The 22,363-nt window shown below is 59.4% G+C and overlaps 1 protein-coding gene across 1 annotated transcript; it reads right to left on the bottom strand.

The window, feature by feature from the left end:
* Positions 1-216: 216 nt before the first annotated feature.
* On the bottom strand, positions 217-22,274 carry FBXO10 (F-box protein 10). Its single transcript, XM_074812935.1, has 11 exons — positions 22,208-22,274; positions 20,024-20,614; positions 15,269-16,117; positions 12,865-13,014; positions 11,579-11,715; positions 8,000-8,070; positions 7,291-7,443; positions 5,150-5,431; positions 4,546-4,856; positions 1,907-2,088; positions 217-589 (listed from the first exon to the last, which is right to left on the bottom strand). The coding sequence occupies exons 2-11, from the start codon at positions 20,606-20,608 to the stop codon at positions 424-426; spliced, it is 2,886 nt and encodes a 961-aa protein (XP_074669036.1). The 5' UTR covers positions 20,609-20,614; positions 22,208-22,274; the 3' UTR covers positions 217-423.
* Positions 22,275-22,363: the final 89 nt, after the last annotated feature.

Raw genomic sequence — 22,363 nt, 5'->3', positions numbered from 1 at the left:
GACCACAGAGGACATTTTTATCAGTCTCTGAGTCTTCTGGCACAAATGCAGATGAAACGGCTTCAAAGCAAGCAACTCCCAAATCCATAATGCCGCAGGCCCCACAGGAAGAGAGGTTTGTCCGGAGCTCAGGCTGGGGGGGCCGGGCCAGGCACCTCAGTCCTGCCAGGGGCACATTTTATCTCAGGAACTGCTCGCTTGTAAATCACCCCACAGCCATCTCAGTGGGCAAAGAGGGAGACATTGACAGATGTTTTCCCAGCTACTTTTTATTTAGCAAGGTGCCACTGAAGTCACAAAATCCTTCATGAAAAGGGAGTACAGTCCAGTGGAGGTCCCCATTCCTGAGCTGTGAGAGCTCTCCAGCATCAGCTCCAGAGAAAAGACAGGTGGAGAGGCCGGCAAAGAAACCTCCCTCCCTGGTCAAAGAACGGTGCAGAAGACGCTCCCATGGTTGTGGCAGCCCCCATCCACCCTGGTCGTTATGCTGGAGGCCCTCTGAGCACCAGCTGTCGTGCGGGGCCCCAGGGCGCATCCCCTGATGTGAGGCCGTGCCGGGGGGTTGGTCAGCATGCACTCTGTGTCAAACCTGGGGAGAGGAGAGACAGCCCACGCGTGGCCTTGAGCGGGGCGAAATGGCGCATCCAGCCTGAGAAACGCTCCTTTGGGGTTCACCCTTCAAGGAGGGAAGGGGCAGGGCAGCTGCCATGCAATGTCTGTTCCAAAACCCAAGTGGGACAGGAAGGGTTAGAGAATTGAGACAGAACATCCTGCTTTACTGCAAAAGCTACTTTCTGTGATTTCTCAGCCAACACCTCTAAGTGACTGCAAGTTCTGGGGGATGGGGCAAGAGCCTGCGGAAGGAGAGTCCATGCTGGGACCTCCCAAGAATTGCTTAAAGAGGGGCCAGATTTGAAAACCTCACAGACGAATCACGCAGCTAAGGGCACTGGAGGAGGTGCTGAGGGTCCTCTTGGCTTCTGTGCTCTGGGAGTCCAGAGGACCAGGTGAGAGCACCACAGATCCCAACCGCCCTGTCCTCTCCCACACCCTGGACCAAGATTTGTGACCTAGAAAGAAGAGTCAAGGTCAAATTTCTAGCTAAAAAGAACAATCCACTGAATACCCAGCCCTTGTACGGGGCTTCAGCTTTCCCTCCTCAGGCAGGGTATATAACTCTCACTGCTGCAGAGTCCTGGTGTACAGTGACCTGTTTTGAACAAGGCCAATAATGGTGAGAGTCACTGAGATCTGGGTGACGGCTGGCGGCTAAGGAAGGCTTTGCCATACCCATCAGAGGTCTGCAGGCACAGCGGTACCTCTGAAGACCACCAGAAGACACATTCCCTCTCTACAGGCACAAAGACCAGGGTGGCTAAATCACACCCGGGAAAAACAAGCGCTCCAAGATCCACTTTCCCATTTCCATTCATGTTGCTCTGGTGGCAAAAGCCTGCAGGTGGAGTCTGGTGCCTGAAGCCGCCCTCCTCCTCACCAGCACAGAAGTCCAGTGCAGGCTGGGGGCGGCTCTGGCCTCTCCTCCTGCCTCTGACTGTGGCGGCCCTGGGTGACAAATGCCCCGGGGCTGCCGGGACAGCAGTGTAGTACCCAGAAGGAGCTGGCCCGCTCAGAGTGCAGATGTCCCCACGCTCAGAGGCATCGTGAAGACCCACACTGGCCTGTCAAGGAACAATCCAAGCTCCTCAGTTGGCTTTAGAGGGACACCACGAGGAACCTCCCAGCTCTGCAGCCCTCACCCACAGCGGTTCACCATGCGCAGGGGGCTGGTGCCGCACCAGCAGCCACGGGAAGCTCCAGAGCAGCTCCAGAGCAGCGTTCGCCTCACACGGGAGCAAGATGGTGGCTCCAGGCTCACAGCTGCACCCCGTGGTGCCAGGGGCCTCACCTTTTCTTGAAGGTGAGAAGCACGTTGTTTTGGATGATGCAATCCTCTGCATTTGATAGTGGTCGCAAAATGGATTTCTTGGATCTCCCTTGAAAAATGATGTTTTCCTGCACCAGGCCCTTGGCTTCATCAAAGAGAGCAATCCCGTAGTCCCGAAAGGACTGGATCCTGTTCTTGATCACCTGCAAAATAAGCTTTAGATGGGACGGCCCAAGCAGAAGGACGCTGTTCATACAGCTCTTTGATCAACACAACACAACACCACACCCCAGGCTCGCCAGCATTCCCCGGCAGGTTGGGAACGTACTGCAGGCTCAGACGGACACACTGTAGCCACGCACACACACGAGTTCCCCCAAGGCTTTCCTGGTGGCCCCATCTGGCAGCTCAGCTGCTGTCGATGCTACAAGCTCCCCTGCAGCTGGTACCCACCCCCTGGTGAAACACGTGCACAGATGCTGCTGAATGCAAACCTGCAGATGCTCCTTGCCCTACAGGTTTTGAGCAGCTGTACTTACAGGCTGCCACTTCTTTGTATATGAAAAGAGAGCACCTGGGAGTCCCCAGGAAAGATAAGGCCACAGCTCTCACTGTGCCATCACCTGGAAAATCAGTGCGGTCCTTCCTGCTCCTTGGACACGCAGATGGTTTCGCCCAGCGCTTCTCCCCCCCCCCCGCCCCCGGCCTCGCCTGCCCTTGGGCACCTCCTGGGCTCTGCCAGCGGGCAGAAGAGAAACGGCAGCACCACGATATTGCCAGGACTTCAGCAGGGCCCTGTGTCCCTGCTGCGCTCCCCCGTGAACCCTGCAGCATGGACCCTGCCTGTGTGCTCTCGGAGACTGGCCAGTTGGGACCATGGAAAATGCAGCAGGTTTTAGCTTCTGGGCCAGACGACGATGTTTTTCCATGGGCATGGTTTTCAAAAGGAGTCTGCAGCCCCTGCAGGACTCATGCAGAGCATTAGTCCTGGCAGAGCTTTCTGTACACCCATTTTAGGGGTCCTTCACGATTAGTTAAATTGCATTTATCTATCATTTTGATGTCCAGTGGCTTCACCTCAACAAAGAACAAAACGGAGGCAACCTTGAGCCAGGTACTAACCTTGGGAACTGGCCAGATGCTGGAACACTGCATCTAATTTCCAAAAAATCTAGCTCAGGCACCAGCTACCCCAGTCCTTCAGCAGAGCTCAGGCAGATCTCCAGCAGAGGCCTGCGGGATCACACACGTGACTGTGCCGCTCAGTTAAATAGAGGGAACAAGCCTGGGAGAGGACAGGCTCTGCTAAATGTCACTGCACCAAAATCCTCAGGGTTCCTTTTGCTGCTCTGAGGGAAGAGAGGTCTCTCCTACAAGCCACCTGTGAGTTCACAGGTGGGAAATGACGGCTGAGCTGTCCTTCACCAAGGCTTAAACATCAGGCAGATGCGACAAGCCACCTGTGGACCACTCCCAAAGAGGATACAGCCTTGAGATAGAACTTCCAAAATTTTCTCTTTTCTTTGACACTGAGCAATGGCACGAGCCCACACGAGCCATTCCTCCGTGCAACTGAAAAGGTGCTGCTGCTATCAGATGGTGCTGCTGCTCCTCTCACGCTCCCGTCATGGTGGCACGGACGCTCCGGGGCAACATGGCCAGCTCCGCTGGGACACGTGTGCCTTCCCGCTGTATGTCAGCAGTAAAAAGCATGGACCCAGCAATGCTGAGGCCAGGGAAGATCTCACTTCCCCCCTCTGGGCCCTACAGAGCACTTCTAAACCTCTCTTGAGTGATACACTTCAAACCCACCATGGATAGAAACGTCCCATTCTCCTGAGCAGTGCACTTTTGTTTTGTACTGCTGGCCTGATTAAAAACAAATGCTTACTTAATTCTCACCTGCATCTTTCCTCCAGCCTGTTCCAAATGACAGCCCACAAAAACCCTGGAGTTACAGAGTGCTGGTGGAAGGGAGCTCTGGAGTAGGACTGTCTATAGGACTAGATCAGGGCAGGCCTGGCTCTGTCCTGCCAAGGCCTGGAAACCCCCAAGGATGGTGACCCCGCACCGCTCTGTGGCCTGTCCCAGGGCTGCACCACCCTCCAAGGCAAGAAGGTTCCTCCCAGGGTCCAGGGACCACTGCAGCTTGTGCTGTTGGCCCTTGCCGGCACTGCCGAGGAGGGTCTGGCTCCGACTGCCCTTTGGCAGCTGCGGGCTGCCCTCAGATCCTCCCTGGCCTCCTCTCTGCCGAACTAACCAAGCCCTGCTCCCTCTGCCTCATCTCATCAGTCATGCATCCCAGCACTTGCTCATCCTGGTGGCTCTGCAACGGACCCTCTCCCTTTCCTCCACCTCCCTCTTGACCTTGAGGTTTCCAACTGGACACAACATTTCAGATGCAGCCTCCCAGTGGCACAGGAGGTGGGTGACAACTTCCCTCCCTCAGCTGGACACACTTCTAACATAGCCTGGAAATCACAGCCCCTCTGCTGACAGGGCCGAGGGTGTGATCCTGGCTGCTGGCTCCTGCTGCCAGCAGGGCCAGTGCAGCCCCTCCTGACCAGGGGGTCAGAAAGCCCGGAGGGGGCTCTACCTCACCCGTCCCCAGCTGCAGGGACCCACAGGTCAGTGCCCTCTCAGCACTCTGCAGGACACACCTTCATGTCGGCCACCTGCAGCAGCTGAAGGCCACACCGGTGGTTGCCGATGATGTCGTTCTCTGCGACAACGCCCTCGCCCTTGGAGACGATGCCGTGGCTGCCGTTCTCATAGACGCCGTTGCCACGCAGCTCCACCTGGCACTCGGCCTCCACTAGCACGCCTCCGTGGCTGTTGCAGGAGATGCTGTTGTTGGCAATACATGTCAGCTGGCTGCTCTGCAGCACGGCCACCCCACCGTCGCGGTTGGCGTGAATTACATTGGCGATGATGTTGAGTGCTTCGCTGCTCTTGACGTGCAGCCCAGCCGCTGCCAGCCAAAAGGAAGAGACATCAGTTAAGAGCTTGCAGCTTCAGTCGTGATGACCACAAATGTATTTCTGTTTCTAAAAGCTACCCAGCTTCCCCTGCCACAATATGACTTTCCGACTGGGAGCTTAAGGACAAAAATCCATCTGTGCTCAGGTCTTGGCCCACCATTTCTCCAGGGTGCTTTCTCCAAGGCCCTGGCAGAGCCCTGTGCTGCTGGGCCAGGACAGCACACCATTCTGCGGGCCAGTCCCTCTCCCAGAGCCCAGGGAGAGCCCCAGGCCCTGAGCTCACCTCCGTTGTGGCTGATATTGTTCAACTCCACCAGCGCCACACTGATGGGGTGCCGGGCAGTGGGGTACTCCTCCTCGCCGACGGTGTAGCTCTCTCGGCCAGCGCCCTCCCTCTCCTCCTGGAAGCTGTCGCCGCCCCCCTGACCCTGCCCGGGGGGCTGGTCGCCGTTGTCGTCCTTGCGGCAGAACACGGCCACCCCGTAGATGCTGTTGTGGCTGATCTGGTTGCTGACGAGGTGCAGGAGGCTGGAGGACGTCATCCACACCCCGCAGCCCTTGTTGCCTGCAGTGCGGAACAGCACGGCCCCGCAGCTCAGCGGTGGTCAGAGACCCCCAGCCTGGCCCCATGGCGGCCAGTATCCCAGGTGCGGTGCCGGCAGGCCGGAGGCCGTGCTCCTCCTGGAGCACACGGGAAGGCAAACCCCACGTGCCAGAGGCTCCTTTGGCTTGGTCCCGCTGGGCCAACGTGAATCCATGAGCTCAGCGCCTTCATTTCCCACCTCCACCCTCTCTCGGCACCGTCCGTGCTCTGACCCCAGCTCAAGTCCCCGGGTTTAACTCGCGTGACCAGGAGGAAAAGCCCCAGGCCCCCGGCCCAGCCCTGACCGCCAGCCGCCACAGACGGGCAGTGCTGGGAGCTCAGGGGCCATGGTCCCTCCTCCCAGAGCGGGAGTCCCCGGGGCCAGGGATGGAGGAGCTCCAGGAGCACCAAGCTGGGCTTCCCTGGGGCTGGTGTATTCTCCAGTGACTACTGCAGCGGCTGGACCCTACGACCACACTTCTCCTGCCCGGCCACCACTGCACCGGAGATGGCTGCGAACACCCTCCCTTGTGTGCGTCACCCTCGCTGCCAGGGGCTGGCACTGGCCACCAGCACTACTGGCCGACGCGGCCTCCAGCGTGAGTGCTGGGACAGACAGACGCTCACAAAGCCGTGCGTCTGTCTCCGCCCCAAACAGGGCCAGGAAGGAGCACAGCCCCCCCAGGGCTCCGGCCTGCGCCCCGGCAGCGCTGGGCTCTCTGCAGCTGCTTCAAAACTCCTCAAAACAGCTACTTCCAGTTTGTAAGAAAATCACCAGGGGAGTTCACCCCTGTCAGACATCAGCCCCATCCTTCAACGCCAGACCCTGCCGGACGCCCACGCCCCCGCGTCAGCTGGGTGCAGAGGCACAGCGGACGCTCCATCATCCCGAGGGGAACCCACAGCCTCCCCTGGACCCCGTCCTGCGGCAGGGCCCTGGCATGAGGCCTCGGGGGAGACAAAGCGGGGGTCTCCTCGGGGGAGGGGCCCCTCCAGAGCCAGGGCCCAGCACCAACGGCAGAACAATGGTGCAGAGCTTGAGATGGGCTGGGCTGGGAGCCACCACAGCCAGGAGAGGGGGCACCCACCAGAGTCCCCTGAGCACCCACCACAGCCCCCCGCTGAGCACCCACCACAGCCCCCCTGAGCACCCTCCACAGCCCCTCTGAGCACCCACCACAGCCCCCCCTGAGCACCCACCACAGCCCCTCTGAGCACCCTCCACAGTCCCTCTGAGCACCCACCACAGCCCCCCCTGAGCACCCACCACAGCCCCATCCTGAGCACCCACCACAGCCCCCCCCCCGAGCACCCACCACAGCCCCTCTGAGCACCCTCCACAGTCCCTCTGAGCACCCACCACAGACCCCCCTGAGCACCCACCACAGCCCCTCTGAGCACCCACCACAGCCCCCCCTGGGCACCCACCACAGCCCCATCCTGAGCACCCACCACAGCCCCCATGAGCACCCACCACAGCCCCATCCTGAGCACCCACCACAGCCCCCCTGAGCACCCACCACAGCCCCCCTGAGCACTCACCACAGCCCCATCCTGAGCACCCACCACAGCCCCCCTGAGCACCCTCCACAGCCCCCCTGAGCACCCACCACAGCCCCATCCTGAGCACCCACCACAGCCCCGCCCCGAGCACCCACCACAGCCCCCCTGAGCACCCTCCACAGCCCCCCCTGAGCACCCACCACAGCCCCCCTGAGCACCCTCCACAGCCCCTCTGAGCACCAACCCCAGTGCACCAGAGGTCGAGGACGCCCTGGGAACCCCAGAGGACGTCGGGACAGGGGAGATAGCATTGCTCTCCCCCACGCTTGCTTCCGTACCGTAAATGACGTTTCCCTCGACGAGGCCCCTGCCGTGCTCACCCACCACCACGCCGTCCGAGTAGCCGCAGGAGATGAGGTTGTTCCTGAGGACGGGGTCCCCGCCGTGGCGGATGTCCACCCCCCCCCACTGGTTCTCGCAGATGATGTTCCCTGGGGCCGTGTCGGGAGGACAGCGTGACCGCCCGGCCTTCTGCCCGCGGGGAGCACGGAGACCGGCGAGCTGAGACCTGGCCCCACCGAATCGCTCCCATCACCTGCGGCACAGCCCGAGCCCCTGCAGTTTCCCCGTTCCCCCATTCCCTGGCGATGCTCTCCCACATGGGACACCGGACCCTAGCAGCTCCAGTAACCACCACCTCCCCATCCTCTGAGGTGTAGGGCAGAGTGGGGCACCAGAAGTGCCATGACAGTAGGAAAAGGTCATTGACAGCTTTAGCTTATAAACTGGATGGCACAGGAGGGAAAAAAAGTGGCAGATTGTTCTGGAGCACAGTTCCACATCTCAGCTGGGCCAGGGACAAAGGGAACAATGATCCGGAGGACACACTGAGGAAAGACATGCTCCTGCCACTAGAAAATGCAAACCAGAGGATTACTGCACCTCAAGTCACCCAAAAACCACAAGGTGATAAATTTAGCAACCAAACAGACAGAGGCTGAAAGACAGAAACAAACCGGGATGACAATGCCATTTTCATTCCCATACCTGTGATTTGGCCTCTCCCGTTCTCATTCACTGCTATTCCAGCAGCCAGTCCCTGGAAAATATGGTTCCCACTAAGGTAGGAGAAGAAAAGAAAGTTACCAGCAGCGTTGCCTGTGCATGGTTTGGAGCGGTGCCAGCGCAGCGGGTCTCTGCAGAGGCACCAGTCTACCCAGTCAGGTACTGGTGACAGCCTGTCACTCGCCGCCGGCAGCGGGAGCTGGGCACGGGGCAGCCGCCCCACGCCACGCCACAGGAGGGGAGCGCAGCGGGGCAGGTACAGGCAAAGCAGAGGGAGCTGGACAGCCAGAATGCTTTCAAGGAGAGAGCACAAAAAGGGGCACAGAGTCACACATCGGTGAGAGCAGGGGAAGAGCGGGAGGTGCTTGTGACCACCCAAAGAGCCACTGCGTCAGGGCCGTTCTCCGTCCAGCCAGGCAGCCGCAGGGAATGCACAGGGGGACAGGGAGAACCCAGTGCTGCCTCCTGCCCCCGCGACACCTGCACCCACAGCTACCCCCAACCCCAAGATCAACGTTCCTTCTCCTCAGCATCAAACTCACTCCTCTGCAAACTGCCCTGCACGCTCGACCCTCACCCGGGGAGGCAGGCCAGCCCCCCACCACCTCCCCACCCCCTGGGCAGCATGGAGCAGCAGCCCTGGGCTCCAGAGCCCTGTGTCCCTGCGGAAAAGCAGAGCAGCCAGAGCCCCTGTCCTGGTTTTGGCTGGGATAGACTATTCTTCTTAGCAGCTGCATCAGCACTGTGTTTTGGATTCATCATGGGACTTGGCATGAGAAGAATGCTGATAACACACTGATGGTTTCAGGTGTTGCTCAGAAATCCAGGACTTTCCAACTCCCCGTGTCCTGCCCGTGTGCGAGTGCACACGAAGCTAGGGGGGAGCATGGCCAGAGCAGTGGGCCAGGATTGGCCAAGGGAATGTTCCAGATCATACAATGTCATTATCAGTGCGTAGAGGAGCGTGGGCCAGGAATGGGAAATACTCTCTTGTTTCCAGGATTGTGGTTTCAGGCTCTTGGTATTTTGGGATCGCAGGCTGGGAACAGGCTGGGTGCTGAGCAGTCATGTTGTGCATTACCTGTTTGTACTTTCTACTATGGTTATTGTTTTATTTCATCATAATTACTAAACTGTTTTTATCTCAACCTACGAGTCTCCCTTCACCCCCCCGTTCCCTCCCCATCCCCAGTCAGGGGAGGGCGAGCGAGCGGCTGCGCCGTGTTGGGCTGCCGGCCGGGTTCAAACCACAATACCCTCCTCGGTGGATGCTGCAGAGGAGTCTGTGAGGGGTTTAGCCTGTTTCCCCCGTCCCCCCCACCCCAGGGAAGAGGCTTTATCAGCCCAGGGACCGCTGCTTCCAGAGGAGCCCCAAAGCCAGTGGGCAGACGGCAATGGTGGTTGATGTTGGGAAGCATTAAACGCGGTTGCGGGGTCAGAGGCAGCACTGTGCTGGGAACAACGGGCTGGAGAGCACATGCAGACCCTGCTGCACCTGAGCAGATGTCACCTGCTGTCCCCCGGGGTCCCACCTACACCCTGTCAGGAGGAACGAGGGTGTGAGGCGAGCGTGGCTGTGCCGGGGCGGCTGGGACAGCCTCGCAGCTGCCTGCCTGGCCGTGTGCAGAGGGAAGCCCCACGGCCCTGCCAGAGCACGGTGGGCTGTCGGCAGTGCCCAGGGCACAGGCTGCAGGGCCTGGTGTGACACACGCCTGTACTTGAAATCCACGCTTGCACCATCAGCTGCAAGGGTAAGGAGGAAGGGAAGCCGTGAAACCACCCCCCAGGAACAGAAGGCAGAGGGGTCTCGGCTGCCCAGGGCCCACAGCCGCCGGGCAGGGCCTGCCAGCATGGCTCTGGCAGTGCAGGGGAGCAAGCAGTGGCCTGGCACCACCAGACTCCATCACACTTGGTACCTCCCAGCCTCGGCCTCGGCGCAGCGGGGACACAGCCACGCTCAGACAGCTCGTGAGGGGCTGCAGAGGGCACCTCCGGCTGGAAGATGTACGTGCCCAAGGGTCTGCGTCACGCTTAAAGATGGTACTCGACACCCACCTCGCTGGCTGACTTCTCAGGACACCTCCCTGCTTCCTGCAGGAAGCCCCTCACGACACCCCACCAAACCCAGTCCCCAGCCAGGCAGGGACAGAGGACAGGGCTGGGCTCGAGGCTCTTGGGAACCGGCACAACCTGATTCCATTTCCAGCTGTAGAAAAGGCACCTGGCAAAGGACATTCCTCCCACAACAAACATCCCCCCGCCACCCGCCCTGCCTGCCTGCTGCTGCACCAGCCACCGGGTCGGCGAGGCCCCGCCGTGCCAACAGCCCCCGGCCCCACGCTTAGCGTGGGCGCATCCCGGCATGGCACCGGGGCGCTCGGCCAGCACTGGAGCCTGCCACGGGCCGGCACGGAGGAAGGGCAGCACAGAGAGCACGCAGGAGTGGAACAGGGGCTCCTCCAAAACAAGGCTACTCAGGAGGAGAAAGTTGTCTTCCCAGCAAGCTTTCTCCCTGCCTCCTCCTCATCATCTCGGATGGTGGCACGTCCATCACGAGGCGCAAGATGGTTGCAAACGAGTTTGTGAGAAAGTAGGTGGTAAGGACACCCAGTGAACCCTCCTCCTGCAGCGTGTTTCCTCAGCATGGCCCAGCCCTGCCATTACAATACCGCTTTTCTCAGAAATCAAGACGTCTCCGAGGGCACATTCACAGCCCCTTGTCGGAAAGCCCAGCCCTGACCCTGCGCTGTCAGACTGAACCCCTCCAGGCCCCGGTGCCGCAGCAGCAGGTTTGTCAGGGTCAGTCTTGACCTCACCAGCGCCGCACACAGACCACCCGCCCCCAAGCAGCCGCTCTCATTAGGTCTGCAGGGCTGGAGGCTGAAGCACCGTGAGTTATCAGCACCTCCAGCACGAACACTTGCATCCCAGCTACAGGGCTGCTCCAGGGCCAACACGCTGTGCCCTCCGTGCCCCACTGCTGGCGGAAAGTTGTCACACAGCTGTTCCTTATCGCCCACAGGCACAGCAAGAGGTGGGAGGGGGTGGCAGCGTGGATGAGATGCCCTCACATCTGCAGCCGGTACCGTGCTCCAGCTGCTGCCACGATTCTGGGCCCATCGCTACCAGCTGATACCACCAGGAGAAGCTGATGGCGTCAACCTGGGGGAAGCCCCCCAGACACTGACACAAACACCTAACCCGCATGGTATTACACACACCAGTCAACAGCTCCAGGTGTTTAAAGCCGAAAGGTGGAGTAGCAATGATTAGAGTGCCAAGTCCATTTCCCCTTTCCCTGCAAAAAGCACCATGACATGAGCGAGTTGTTCATCTTGAACACAGCCTGTGTCCTCCTCAGACACAGGGGGAAAATCCAGGACTGGCAGTTGGCAAAGGCCTGGGTGCAGCAAGCAGGTAGAGGGGAGTCACAGAAAGGCATTAGTGCACCACAGTCCTATTTCTGCTCTGTGGTGGGGACAGGAAAAAGGAGAAGAAAAGTGTGCACAGTGGGAGGAAAAATTCTTAAGGAGAGAGAGAGGTCAGCGCTAGCTAACATACCTCACAGCAGGGTTTCCATTATACAGAATATAAATGCCAGCTTCTTTATTCCCATAGATCTGATTGCTACGGATGATGCCTTTTCCGTTGCCAGCGACGACAATGCCTGAGCGAAGGCCACTGTGTATCTTATTGCACTATGGTTTTATTTTTGCATATGTAGAGAGAATAAAAGCAAAAGGAAGGAAAGTCACTCATAAAAATGAGCAAGAGGAGGCAGCAACCACAGAGAAAAGCCACAGCTCCCAACCCTGCTGGGGAAAAGGGCAGGAGGGTAATTAATCCAGCTGTTGAGAAATCTCTCTCAAATGGTCAAGGCATACTTAACTTCTACCTTTCTTTGGGATTCTAGCACACAATGCCAAATTTCCCTTCCCATCATGCCTGGAGCCTCTTCTTCCTCCAGCAGCTCCTGCTGCCACCTCCCAGGGCTGCCCAGGACCTGGGGATGCTTCATTTCCCACAACCCTCCCAGCAGGACAGCAGCCCCAGCAGAGCGGTGGGGTATGAACCACCAGAGCAGGCGAAGCAGCAAACAGCAGCTCAAAGCTGCAGCCAAGGCCAGACATGGCCTGCGGCTCCATGGCTGAGCTGCCACCTCCTCCTCCTCCTCCTCTGTGGGGCTGCAGCTCTGCCCGCTGCACCTTCTGTGCGGAGCCCACGTGAGAGCTTGATGCAGCCGCAGGGTCACTCGGCAGAAGTTTGCCTCTTGGCCTCCCCTCGCACAGCGAGGCCCCGGTTCCTTCAAGGATGACCGCAGATACAGCACTCGGTAAACAGGGACAAGATCACCCACTGTAAAGCTGGAGACACTCATGATTTGGAGGAAAAGCCACACTGCTGGAGGGCAGGCTGCTGCTCCCTCCTGCCCGAGGCTGAGCAGAGAGCTGAGACCCTCCATCAACTCCCAGGGTAGGAAACACAATTCCCAGTGGGAGAAACAATTTGAAGTACCATGACGATTTACTACCTTGCTTGCATGAGTTCTCTCCTTACACAGGGGGGTTTATTTTACATCCCCCTTCCCTCAGTGCACAGAGGTTTTAAAACACATACCATCAAATGGAGGAGGAGACCATGCATGTACCATCAGGCAGCCCTTGGCTGCGCCTTGCCCTTGGGGTCAGCTATAATTCACCAACAAAAACCTAAGAAACAGGCTGAAGGGCAAAGCTACCAGAAAAGTTTTCTGTACTGGGAGATGGGTCCCTGTTGCCCCTTGGAGAGAAACAGCATGCAGGAGAAAGTGCGTGCTACCCTGCACCACGGCTTGGAGGGGTACGTACCAGAACAAGGGGGTTAGCTCCCTTACGGATGTCCACGCCGGCCTCACAGTTGGAGTGGATGTTGTTGTCTGCGACCAGGCCGCCGGCTGATAGGCGCAGGAAGATCCCCGATGCCTTGCAGTGGTGGATGTCATTCCTCAGCATGACAACCTGCAGGGAAGGGGAGAAGCATCTGCAGTTGTAGCCAGGAGGACAAGGAAGAGGGCACGAGCAAAGGGTAGAGCTCTCCCGTTTGCAGCCTCCATGCATCTACAACCCCCCCGCCCTTGCGGCAGCCCGGGTGTGCTAAAGGAAGATCAGTGCCTGTGGACAAGGGCTACAGTTAAGCCCGTTGGGCACTACCCTCTGGCACGGGTCTGCCTGGGGACGGGACCCGCCGTGCTCGGTGCCGCTCAGCCACAGCAGATACCTCTCAGCCTGACACATCCCTCTGCGTGACAACGCCCGCGCCCAGGCGCGCCTGCGGCTTCCTCCACCACACTGCGCTGGCACACTGCCAGCGAGCCCCATCCCCGTCCCACCTCCACACCGCTCACCTACGGCAGACCCGCCCCAGCCCCGCGCAGGCAGCCCCCGTGCGCTGCCTCCTGGCCCTGCTCCCAGAGCTGCTCGGGGGCCAGACGCCACAGAGCCTCCTGGGGGTCTCCCAGGACGCTGGCTGGGCCAGCACTACAGCTCACAGCTCAGCGGGCATCTTGTGCATCACCTTGCGCCTTCAGAACAGAGATCCTGCCACCTGGGGCCAGAAATGGCCCAGCCAGCAAACTGAAGTCACTGACACCACTCATAACAACCCAGTTTCCTCAGGGCATCTAAGGAGTTAAACTTTCACGCAGCATCAATCTTTAATATTTTCCAGTCAAACAAAACCACGTCTTCAACCCATGTCCTACAAGTGCTAAGAAATCACCTTTGCATATCCCACTTCGATGAGCAGCACAGATCAGAAGGCAGTTAAATTACACCTCCTTTTATTTGCTCATTCCAGAAGGTGCTTAGTTCAACCTCTCCGCTAAACACGGAGCTCAGCAGGGCTCAACAGGTGCCTGTCTTCATCCGTCATGCCTGGCTGCGCAGGGAGGGAGCTACCAGAGGCAAAAGTGCGGGGACCTGCTCCCGCAGGGTCCCACCCGCCGGGCCCCGGCCCAGGTGTGCACCGGAGGTTCCTGCCTGTGCGAGGACACCGAGCCCTTGGCACTTGTGCCGTGCTTGGCACCAAGCCCTTGTCCCCACCTCGCAGGAGCCTCTGGACTAATTCCCAGCTGAGCAAATTCTTACCAAGAGCAGCAGCTGGGCTGGCCTCATCTCCCCCTCATTTGCTACCAGTTAAAACCAGTCTTCTAACCAAGCTTGAAGCAAACAAAGGGAATAAAACCAGAAGGCGGCCCCAAGTGCTGGACCTGCGTTTGTCACAAGCCTAACTCACATGAAAACAGCCCCCGAGCAGCTCAGAGGGGCTGAGCAGCACAGAGGAGCCATGCGAGGGGCCTCTGCTCCCTCCTGCCACCACTCTGCATCCCCGTGTCGGGAAGGCACCCCAGTACAGGTGTCCCTTGGGAGAAAGGAGCCGTCCCCCATCGCCATGCAGCGAAGCGTTTCTGCACAGGCAGCGGTGCTCTGCGCTCCTGTGGGGAGGCAGAGCACCGCTGCCACCACAGCAACGTGCTTTCCCAGAACAGGGCAGAAAAACATTCCCCTTCCTCCCCCTGCACAAAACTTCTATTTCAGTCTTTTACAGCGATACACTGAAAAACGGGCCCAAATCCTGGGCTGCCCTGACAACCCCTGGGGATGGTCTTGCTCTGGGCAGGTGGCTGGAGGAGCCTCCCGAGCCCCCTGGCTGCCAGCGCCGGGGATTTGGGCAGCGTGAGAGAGGAGTGTGTCTGGAGAGGAGCAGGGGCACCAAGGCGGAGAGCTCTGGGCAAGCGTGGGGCTAGACGATGCTGCACCAAGGGGAAACCTCAGTCCAACCTCCAGCACACGTCCCCGGCCAAGATCCCTCCTTACACCCTGTCTCTGCCCATGGCGGGTGCCCGCCCCTGCAGATGCTCCCAACGCAGCCAGGATGGGCCGTGGCGAGGGCCATGACCAGGGGTTGGCACCGCTGTCCCCAGGTCCCTGCATCTGTGGTGCGGGCCGTGCTGGGAGCAGCAAAGGGGACAATAACCAGCAGCTCTTTTACAGGCTGAGAGTTTAATTCACGGGTAGAGCGGGGCTGACTACACCACCCCAATGTGCCATTGAATTAATGTCTCCAACTGTGATTCCATTACTGCATGCAGAAAGCGGGGGGCTGCGAGTGACCTGCCTTGTGTTAGGACTGGTTAACCCAAGCCATGCACAGGAGAGGAGCTGCTGGAGCAGGAGGGAGTGGGAAGAGGGCTCACAGCAATCTTCACAGCACCTTACTGTTCTGTATGCAGCGCACTGCGTAGGTCAGATTCCTGAAGATGTTTCCTTCCAGTTTTGCTTGCCCTCGTGAATAAATGAACACTCCTCCCTTCCCATCCCTGAAAAGGCACTGTCGGATGATGCAGCCTTGCAGAGAGTTGGCCAAATACTGGGCTTCCTTGTCCTGCTGCAGCTCCTGCTGCAGAGACTTGAGCTTAAGGTCCCTCTGAAGGGCGTGCAGTCTGTTGCTTTGCAGCCTGCTGTCCACCAGGTCAGCAAGCATCTGACTCAGGCTGTGGGCTTGGCAGGGCAGCCCGAACACAGCCTGGGCGTCCTCTTCATCATCGCTGCATAAGTCACTGTCACTGGAGTTTGAGTTGAGGGCCAGGTACTCCTCCTCCTCCTTTGCTGCCCGCAGGTTCTCTTCAAATTCAGCGTCCTCCTGGACTGAGCCAAGCAGGGCTTGGGCACCCGCATCAGAGAGAAAGCTGCTTTGGCCTTCCCCAACAACAATCTCGCACGTTCGCACCGGCTCCAGCAGCGACTCCCCCCAGCCATCCTGCTCGGCCACAGGGCAGCCGGCTGCGTCGGGCTCCATGGACACTGCACAGGACTTGGCCAGCGTGGCCAGGTGCTTGCAGGCCCAGTTATGGTCCAAGCTCGGGCAGCCCTCGACGGTTACGGCGGCGTTCTCGCTGCTGGTGAACTCGCAGTTCTCCAGGACGCAGAGGGCCACGCTGCGGAGGTGGATGCTGGACTGGCTGAAGGTGCAGAATTTCACCTGGCACGTCCCCGGTGCGTGGATCTGCAGCTGCCCGCTCTCGAAGGTGCAGTTGTCGAACTGGACGTAGCCTGCGGTTGTCTGGAGAGTAAGCACCGGGTGAGAGCATTGCACAGAGCAGCAGAAAGCAGCCCTGGGCGTACCTTGAAGTCCTTCCACAGCACACAGGCTCATGCTCACAAACACAACACACGTTCAGGTGTCACAAACGCAACATGCCCGCACAGCCCAGCGGCAGCGCTGCCAGCTGAGTCAGCCAGCATCCTCCAGCGAGTGACACCCAACGACTCCTTCCCTGATGGCAATGTGTCCTTAACTTCCTTGCCAAGGCGCAGCCTGGGATCCTCAGCAAGGCCCAGCAGTCACCTGCGGGAGCAGGCAGGACCTAGATGTGCCAAGATCACTAAACCTTAGCAACGCTCCCCACACAGAACAGTCTGCAGCCTTCAGGGAGGTGTGTCTACCAGCTGGCATCGTTAATGTACTCGGGGGTTTACTGGGTGAAGCACCAGGCGAGACGACATCAAACATCACCTGGCTGGCCTGAAGAGCTACAACTCTCTCCCTGGAGCCATTGCTGTACTTGGTGGAAGGACGCTGCACCTATGATATGTCAATTGCAAAGCAAAACAGGTAAAAATTTGTGCCATAGTGCTGCACAGGCCTTATGTGGTGACACTCAGCAGGAGAGACACCAGCAATTCCTTGTTCCCTGGCTGTGGCTCCCCATCTGACTCGAGGGTACTCGCAGAACAGTGAGCAAGCCATTCCTACCATGGCCTTGCTGCTTTGCCAGGGAATGCACACAGCAATTTATGGGTGCTGGCAAACCCCCAGGATGATTGTGGCCAAACATCCCTCTCCTGCACAGGCAGAGCAAGTTGCTGCTTATCTACAGAAAAGGCCAACAGAAATGAGACGAGGTACAGAGGAGCCAGGTCAGAAAAGCTGACTAGCGTGCTTGGAATTCACTGTGCTCCTAATGTGACTAGGAATATCCTAAACTGTTATTTTTATCTTCCCAGGTTATCCCTCGATTGCCCAGTGCACCACATTAAAAGCAGACAGATCAATAGCTTGTGACAGGTGTATTGGGGCAATTTTACTGAGATTTCCAGAGTCTGCGGCCAACACACCATCCTATCACTTGTTTTCATCCTTGAGCACTCTCAGAAGTGGTCGTACTGCAAGCAGGTTTAGAAATGCATTTCTCCATAATCAAAGTCAATCACAGAGAAATCCATTCAGCCTGCTCCGTACTGAATCGTACCTTCCCTCTTTTAAATAAAAAAAGATAATTAAGAGGGACACAATCAAATCAGCTTCTGAGAGGCTGCTTGTGAAAGTCCTTCCAAAATTGCAACTCATGGGGTCTTAATGACTGCCCATAGGATTGGCATAATTGGCTTTTTTAACATGTTTGACGGAGTTGGGAGGAAACGCTCTCATCCCACCGACAGCAGCTGAAGGGCTGCGCACGGACACCAGAGCAACGGCTGGAGAAGCCAAATGCTGCCAAGGACGCCGCTGAGCCAGAGACTCTGCCAGCGGCCACAGACAGACAGGGACTTTCTCAGCAGATTTGCAACTCGGTTCTCCCACTGCGTGCCAGTGCTTTGTCTTTCTCCTGGGGACTTTTAGACTGGTTAAGTTAAATCTGCCACATAACAAAATGGTGAAAAGGAAATTAAACTGTAAATTATCACTAGGGACAGGCTGACTCATCCCGAGGAAGGTCTCATTTTTGGAGGCATGGCCCAGGGCCCAGCGCCCGCACGGGGCACATCCCGCCCTGGACCAGCCAGCGGTGGCGGGACTGGGCCCGTGACCCCGCGTCCTGGCTTCGGCCCAGAGAAGACCCCAGGCACCCCGGCCGGGGGGTCCCAGCCTGGGCTGAGGGCAGAGCACATGCCAGCAGCAGCTGGTTTTTGGGGTGGCGGGGCTGGTGTGGAGCACAGCACTGGGACTGCTGGCCCCAGAGGTGCCTCCTGTGGGCCCAGACTCTCGGGTTGCTCATGTCTGGCCACGTGAGCCATCGGAAAGGTGGCTGGTGAGAAGGGGACAATCACTGAACAGAGGAAAATGCCTGCCAGCTGGGGAACTGGGAGCCAGAAACATCCTTGAGAAGCACAGCTGCACCTCTGAGGTGTAGCTGGGTACTGAGAAACCAGAGACATCCTGAGATATCACTGGCAAGTGCAAAAATCAGGGCATTGCAATGGCAACTTATCATCTGGAAAAGTGGAAACAGTCTAGAAAAATAAAATTGCTCTGAAATAACAAAAACATCATCATCTATTGGCTGTTCCAGGTGAAAATGGAAATTAACAGCATCTACTGGTTGCTCAAGGTGGTGTTGTGCTACACCCTCTTAAAACAGACTAAATTTTTATCCAAAATGAGCCTCTCTCTCTGAGGCCATCCCATCCTGCACATACTTTTCCCTTCCTAAACTGGCTGAACTCCTGCACGAACCTGCTACGAGACCTTGGACCCCGGCCGGGGATGCCCAGCTGGCGCCAGACTGTGACACTGAGCTTCTCCCACAAGACGCCATTACGCCACTGGTCCCCTTTGGCCCCACTTCTGGAGTCAGATTGCCCTCCCCCCCGGGGCGGCTGGAGCCCCTCTGGGATGGGGTAATGGACGCACCCCTCTGACCGAGTGAAGGATGCTCTGGCTCAGGCACTGCCGCAAGCAGCCTTGGCTGACGGCAGCCCCGCGGTGCAGAGCGTCGGAGCGATGCCAGGACAGATCTTCTCAGGGACTTCGGAGCCTGGACCACATCTTATCAGGGGGTAATGGCGCCAGCCTGATCTGGGACTAGACAAAACTAAAACTGCTGCAGCTGCTCTCACACACACACCGAAGGGCGGGCAGGCCCTGAGGCCATCGCTTCATGCCGCGAACATCTGCGGAGCCCATCGAGCTCTCCTGCATGGCCATGACCTCCCCTGGGCAAGGACGCCCCTCGAGGCTACTGCTTGATGCTGAGACACCCCCAACCTGGCATCTGGTACCTACAACGAGCCCAGTCACATTTCACATTAGGCTTAAAATTATACTGCACGCTAGTGACACCTACATATCCAGCTATAGCTTAATTATTAGAAGTGTGGTAAGTAGTAGAGTGTTTGACCACTGTCTAAATCGTCATTTAAATTATCATTTAAATCAGTATCAAATCAGTGTCATATCTGTGTTTCATTACCATTCAATTATTGCTTAATCACCATTTGATTAACATTTAATTATTATTCAGTCATCAATTATCATTTGATCATTGTTTAACCATTAATAAAGCCTGTTTAGTTTACCGCACAATGATGACATCTCTTAATAATTTGCCTGCACAGATGGTTTGGACCCTTCTGAAATCTAATTCTCTTGGCACCTACATTATATATCCCTATAAGTAACCTGCCATAAGCATATCTGCTGTTGTAATGGAGAGGTGCTGAGAGAGTTGGGGGGGTTCAGCTGGAGAACAGAAGGCTCCGGGGAGACCTTAGAGCGGCCTCCCAGGACTGAAAGGGGCTACAGGAAAGTGGGGGGGACCCTTGATCAGGGGTGTAAGGATAGGACGAGGGAGAATGGTTTTAAACAGAGAAGGGAGATTTAGATGAGATCTGAGGCAGAAATCATTCCCTGTGAGGGTGGTGAGGCCCTGGCACAGGTTGCCCAGAGAAGCTGTGGCTGCCCCCCTCCCTGGAAGGGTTCAAGGCCAGGTTGGACGGGGCTTTGGGCAACCTGGGCTAGTGGAAGGTCTCCCTGCCCATGGCAGGGGGTTGGAACTAGATGGTCTTTAAGATCCTTTCCAACGCAAACCCCCCCTGTGATTCTATGAAAGCTCCTGACCCCCCAGACATTAGGGAATCCCACAGACCCTCAGTTGTGCTCCCCAGATGCCCACAGACAGGGAAACCACCTCGGTCACAACACCTGGGCGGCCTCGCCACGCCCCAGCCTTGCTCAGCTGAGCCTCACCTTGTAGAGCACCGAGGTGAACCAGGATGGCACGAAGACGATGTTGCAGAGGCGGGCGGTGGGGCAGTGCTGGTCGATGCTCACCAGCAGTGCCACGTCCCCCAGTTTGCCCTGCCCCACAACCTCCACAGGCACCTTCAGCAACACCTCGCTCTGCTCCTCGTGCAGGCCGGGTAGCAGCACCAGGCGGTCGTAGGGGCTGGCAGCAGCCAGGGCAGCGCGGAGGCTGCTGAACTCGCCCCCCGCACCCACGCTGAGCTGGCGCCGGCCCTTCCTCCTCCGGAAAAGGGAGAGGCAGTTGGAGGACTCCAGGTCCTGCGTGTTCTTGGTCCAGGTTTTGGAGGCCAGGTAGTGCTGCTTGAAGGTCTCCCTCCAGGACCGTGGCTCCACGCCGGGCTGGTTGGGCCAGTTGGGGTGTCTGTGCTCAAGGCAGCCCAGGCACAGCTGCCGCCAGCGTGTTTTGTCGAGGCTGAGGATGAGCTCGTGCCAGGCCCTGCAGACCGCGCTGCAGCGGCCCAGGTCAGGGAGGTGCAGGTAGGACAAGATGAGCTGCCACAGCTCCACTGGCAAAATGCCAACCTCCATTGGCACCTGCAAAGGACAGGATACGGGGTCAGCAGTGAGCCCGGATTGCCTCGGGGCACAGAGGGGAGGGCGAGGCTCAGCCAGGACAGGGACCCGGTGCCGAAGGAGACACGTAAGTCCCTGCCGGCCGTACCCCTCCGGGGACAGAAGCATGCCTGGTGCAGGACCTGGCCAAGGGGGGGTTCAGCACTCACCCTACCATGTGCTCCCTCCACCATCACCCCGGGGCCTCCCTCCCTCTCCTGCTAGCCTACTCATGGGCCAGAAATGCCCAAACAAGCTGCTCTCAGGTCTCTGCTCTTTCGGGACAGTTAAAACTTTGTTACTTAACCCTAAGGTTCAAAGACTGCGCATGAACAAGCTGTGGCATCGCTGCGTCCCCCACCGCATCCACTCCTTGGCACGCCGTCGGCCCTCAGCCAGCTCCACCAGCCACCCCAGCGGGCCTCCAGCACCACGTTGAGACCCCTCAGCAAGGCAGGGACAGCGGAGGGAAGCCAACGGCCATGCCCCCGGCCCCAGCAGGACCCCCCTCCACACGCAGAAGGACCAGGTGTCCGCGCACAGCGATGGGAACGTGCCACGGGGGCTGCGGCACAGCTCTGGACACAGGGTGGCTGGCCGGTGGGGAGGGCGAGCGGAGGCCAAAGCCTCCCAGGAGAGCGTGACCCTCGGCAGAGCTCCGCAGCACGCGGCCTCCTCCGAGGGTCCCACCCCGGCCGGAGGCACAGAGCCAGGGGCGCGGGGTGACACCGCTCAGGGGAGCCGAACGCGCGGCCGGAGCCTGCGGTGCACGAGGCAGCGGCACCGGCGGGACCCTCCCAGCCCAGGAGGATCGAGAAGTGTTTGTGACCGCCGGCAAAGCGGGCCCGGCTCGGAGCGAGCCCCGGACCGCCCCCAGCCCGGCACGAGGCCGCTGCTGCTGCCAGCGGACGGGACCGTCCCCTCCGCCACCGGCTGCCCGGCGGCGTCCCCCGTGTCCCGCCCCGAGAAACGGCGGCCGCCGGCGGCACGATGCCCTCCTGACCGCGGGGCTTCAGCCCCGCTTCCCTCGCTGGCCCCAGGACCGAGCGCCCGAGACCCCGAGAGCCCCGGGTCCGTCCCCGCCGCGGGCAGCCCGGGGCCGGCCCGGTGTCCCCCCACGGGCGTTCTGCCGGGAAAAGCCGCCCGCGGTGCTCTGCTCGAGACTGAGACCTAAAGCAGCTTCTCGCGTCCCTGCAAGCGGCGCCGAGAGGCCGGCGCAAACCCGGGGCAGCGCTGGCAGCCGGGGAGACGGAGACGGACGGAGAAACTGGGGCAGAAGTTCTGCCGGGGCTCCCGCCGCCGCACGGCGGCTTCTCCCCGGGTCTCTCCCCGGGAACTCCGGGGTGCCCGCAGCGGCGGGGCAGCCCTGCCCAGGGCAGCGGAGGCGACCCCGCCGCAGCCGCCGGGGCTTCCCCGGCCCCGCCGCCCCCCGCCCCGCCGGGGCTCGACCGGCGCTGCGCTCCCGAGACGGGGCGCGGAGCCGAACGAGACGCCGCCGCTTCTCCTGGCGCGGACGCCTCTCCAGCCCCGCGGCCGAGCCCCCGCGCCGCCGCCGCCCGGGACGCCGGCGCTCACCGCTCCGCTCCGCTCCGCCGCTGCCGGGACCCGCCGCGCTCCGAACCGGACCCGCGCCGCACGCGGGGGGCGGAGCTTCGCGGGGGCGGGGGCGGGTCTGGGGGCGGAGCGAACGCCTAGCCCCGCCCCGCCCCCGGCCCGCGCCCCTGCCCGCGC

The sequence above is a fragment of the Strix aluco genome, chromosome Z (assembly GCF_031877795.1).
Source record: "Strix aluco isolate bStrAlu1 chromosome Z, bStrAlu1.hap1, whole genome shotgun sequence".
In the NCBI taxonomy this organism is placed as follows: Eukaryota; Metazoa; Chordata; class Aves; order Strigiformes; family Strigidae; genus Strix; species Strix aluco.
This window is presented reverse-complemented; position numbering and strand designations above follow the sequence as displayed.

Bases quoted from the DNA above. Each gene is read 5' to 3' on its own strand.
- FBXO10 (XM_074812935.1), bottom strand. From the start codon at position 20,608: ATGGAGGTTGGCATTTTGCCAGTGGAGCTGTGGCAGCTCATCTTGTCC. The intron at 8,071-11,578 runs GTATGTTAGCTA...CTCCTACCTTAG, and splicing joins AATGGAAACCCTGCTGTGAG to TGGGAACCATATTTTCCAGG. The intron at 5,432-7,290 runs GTACGGAAGCAA...TCCGCACTGCAG, and splicing joins CGAGGGAAACGTCATTTACG to GCAACAAGGGCTGCGGGGTG.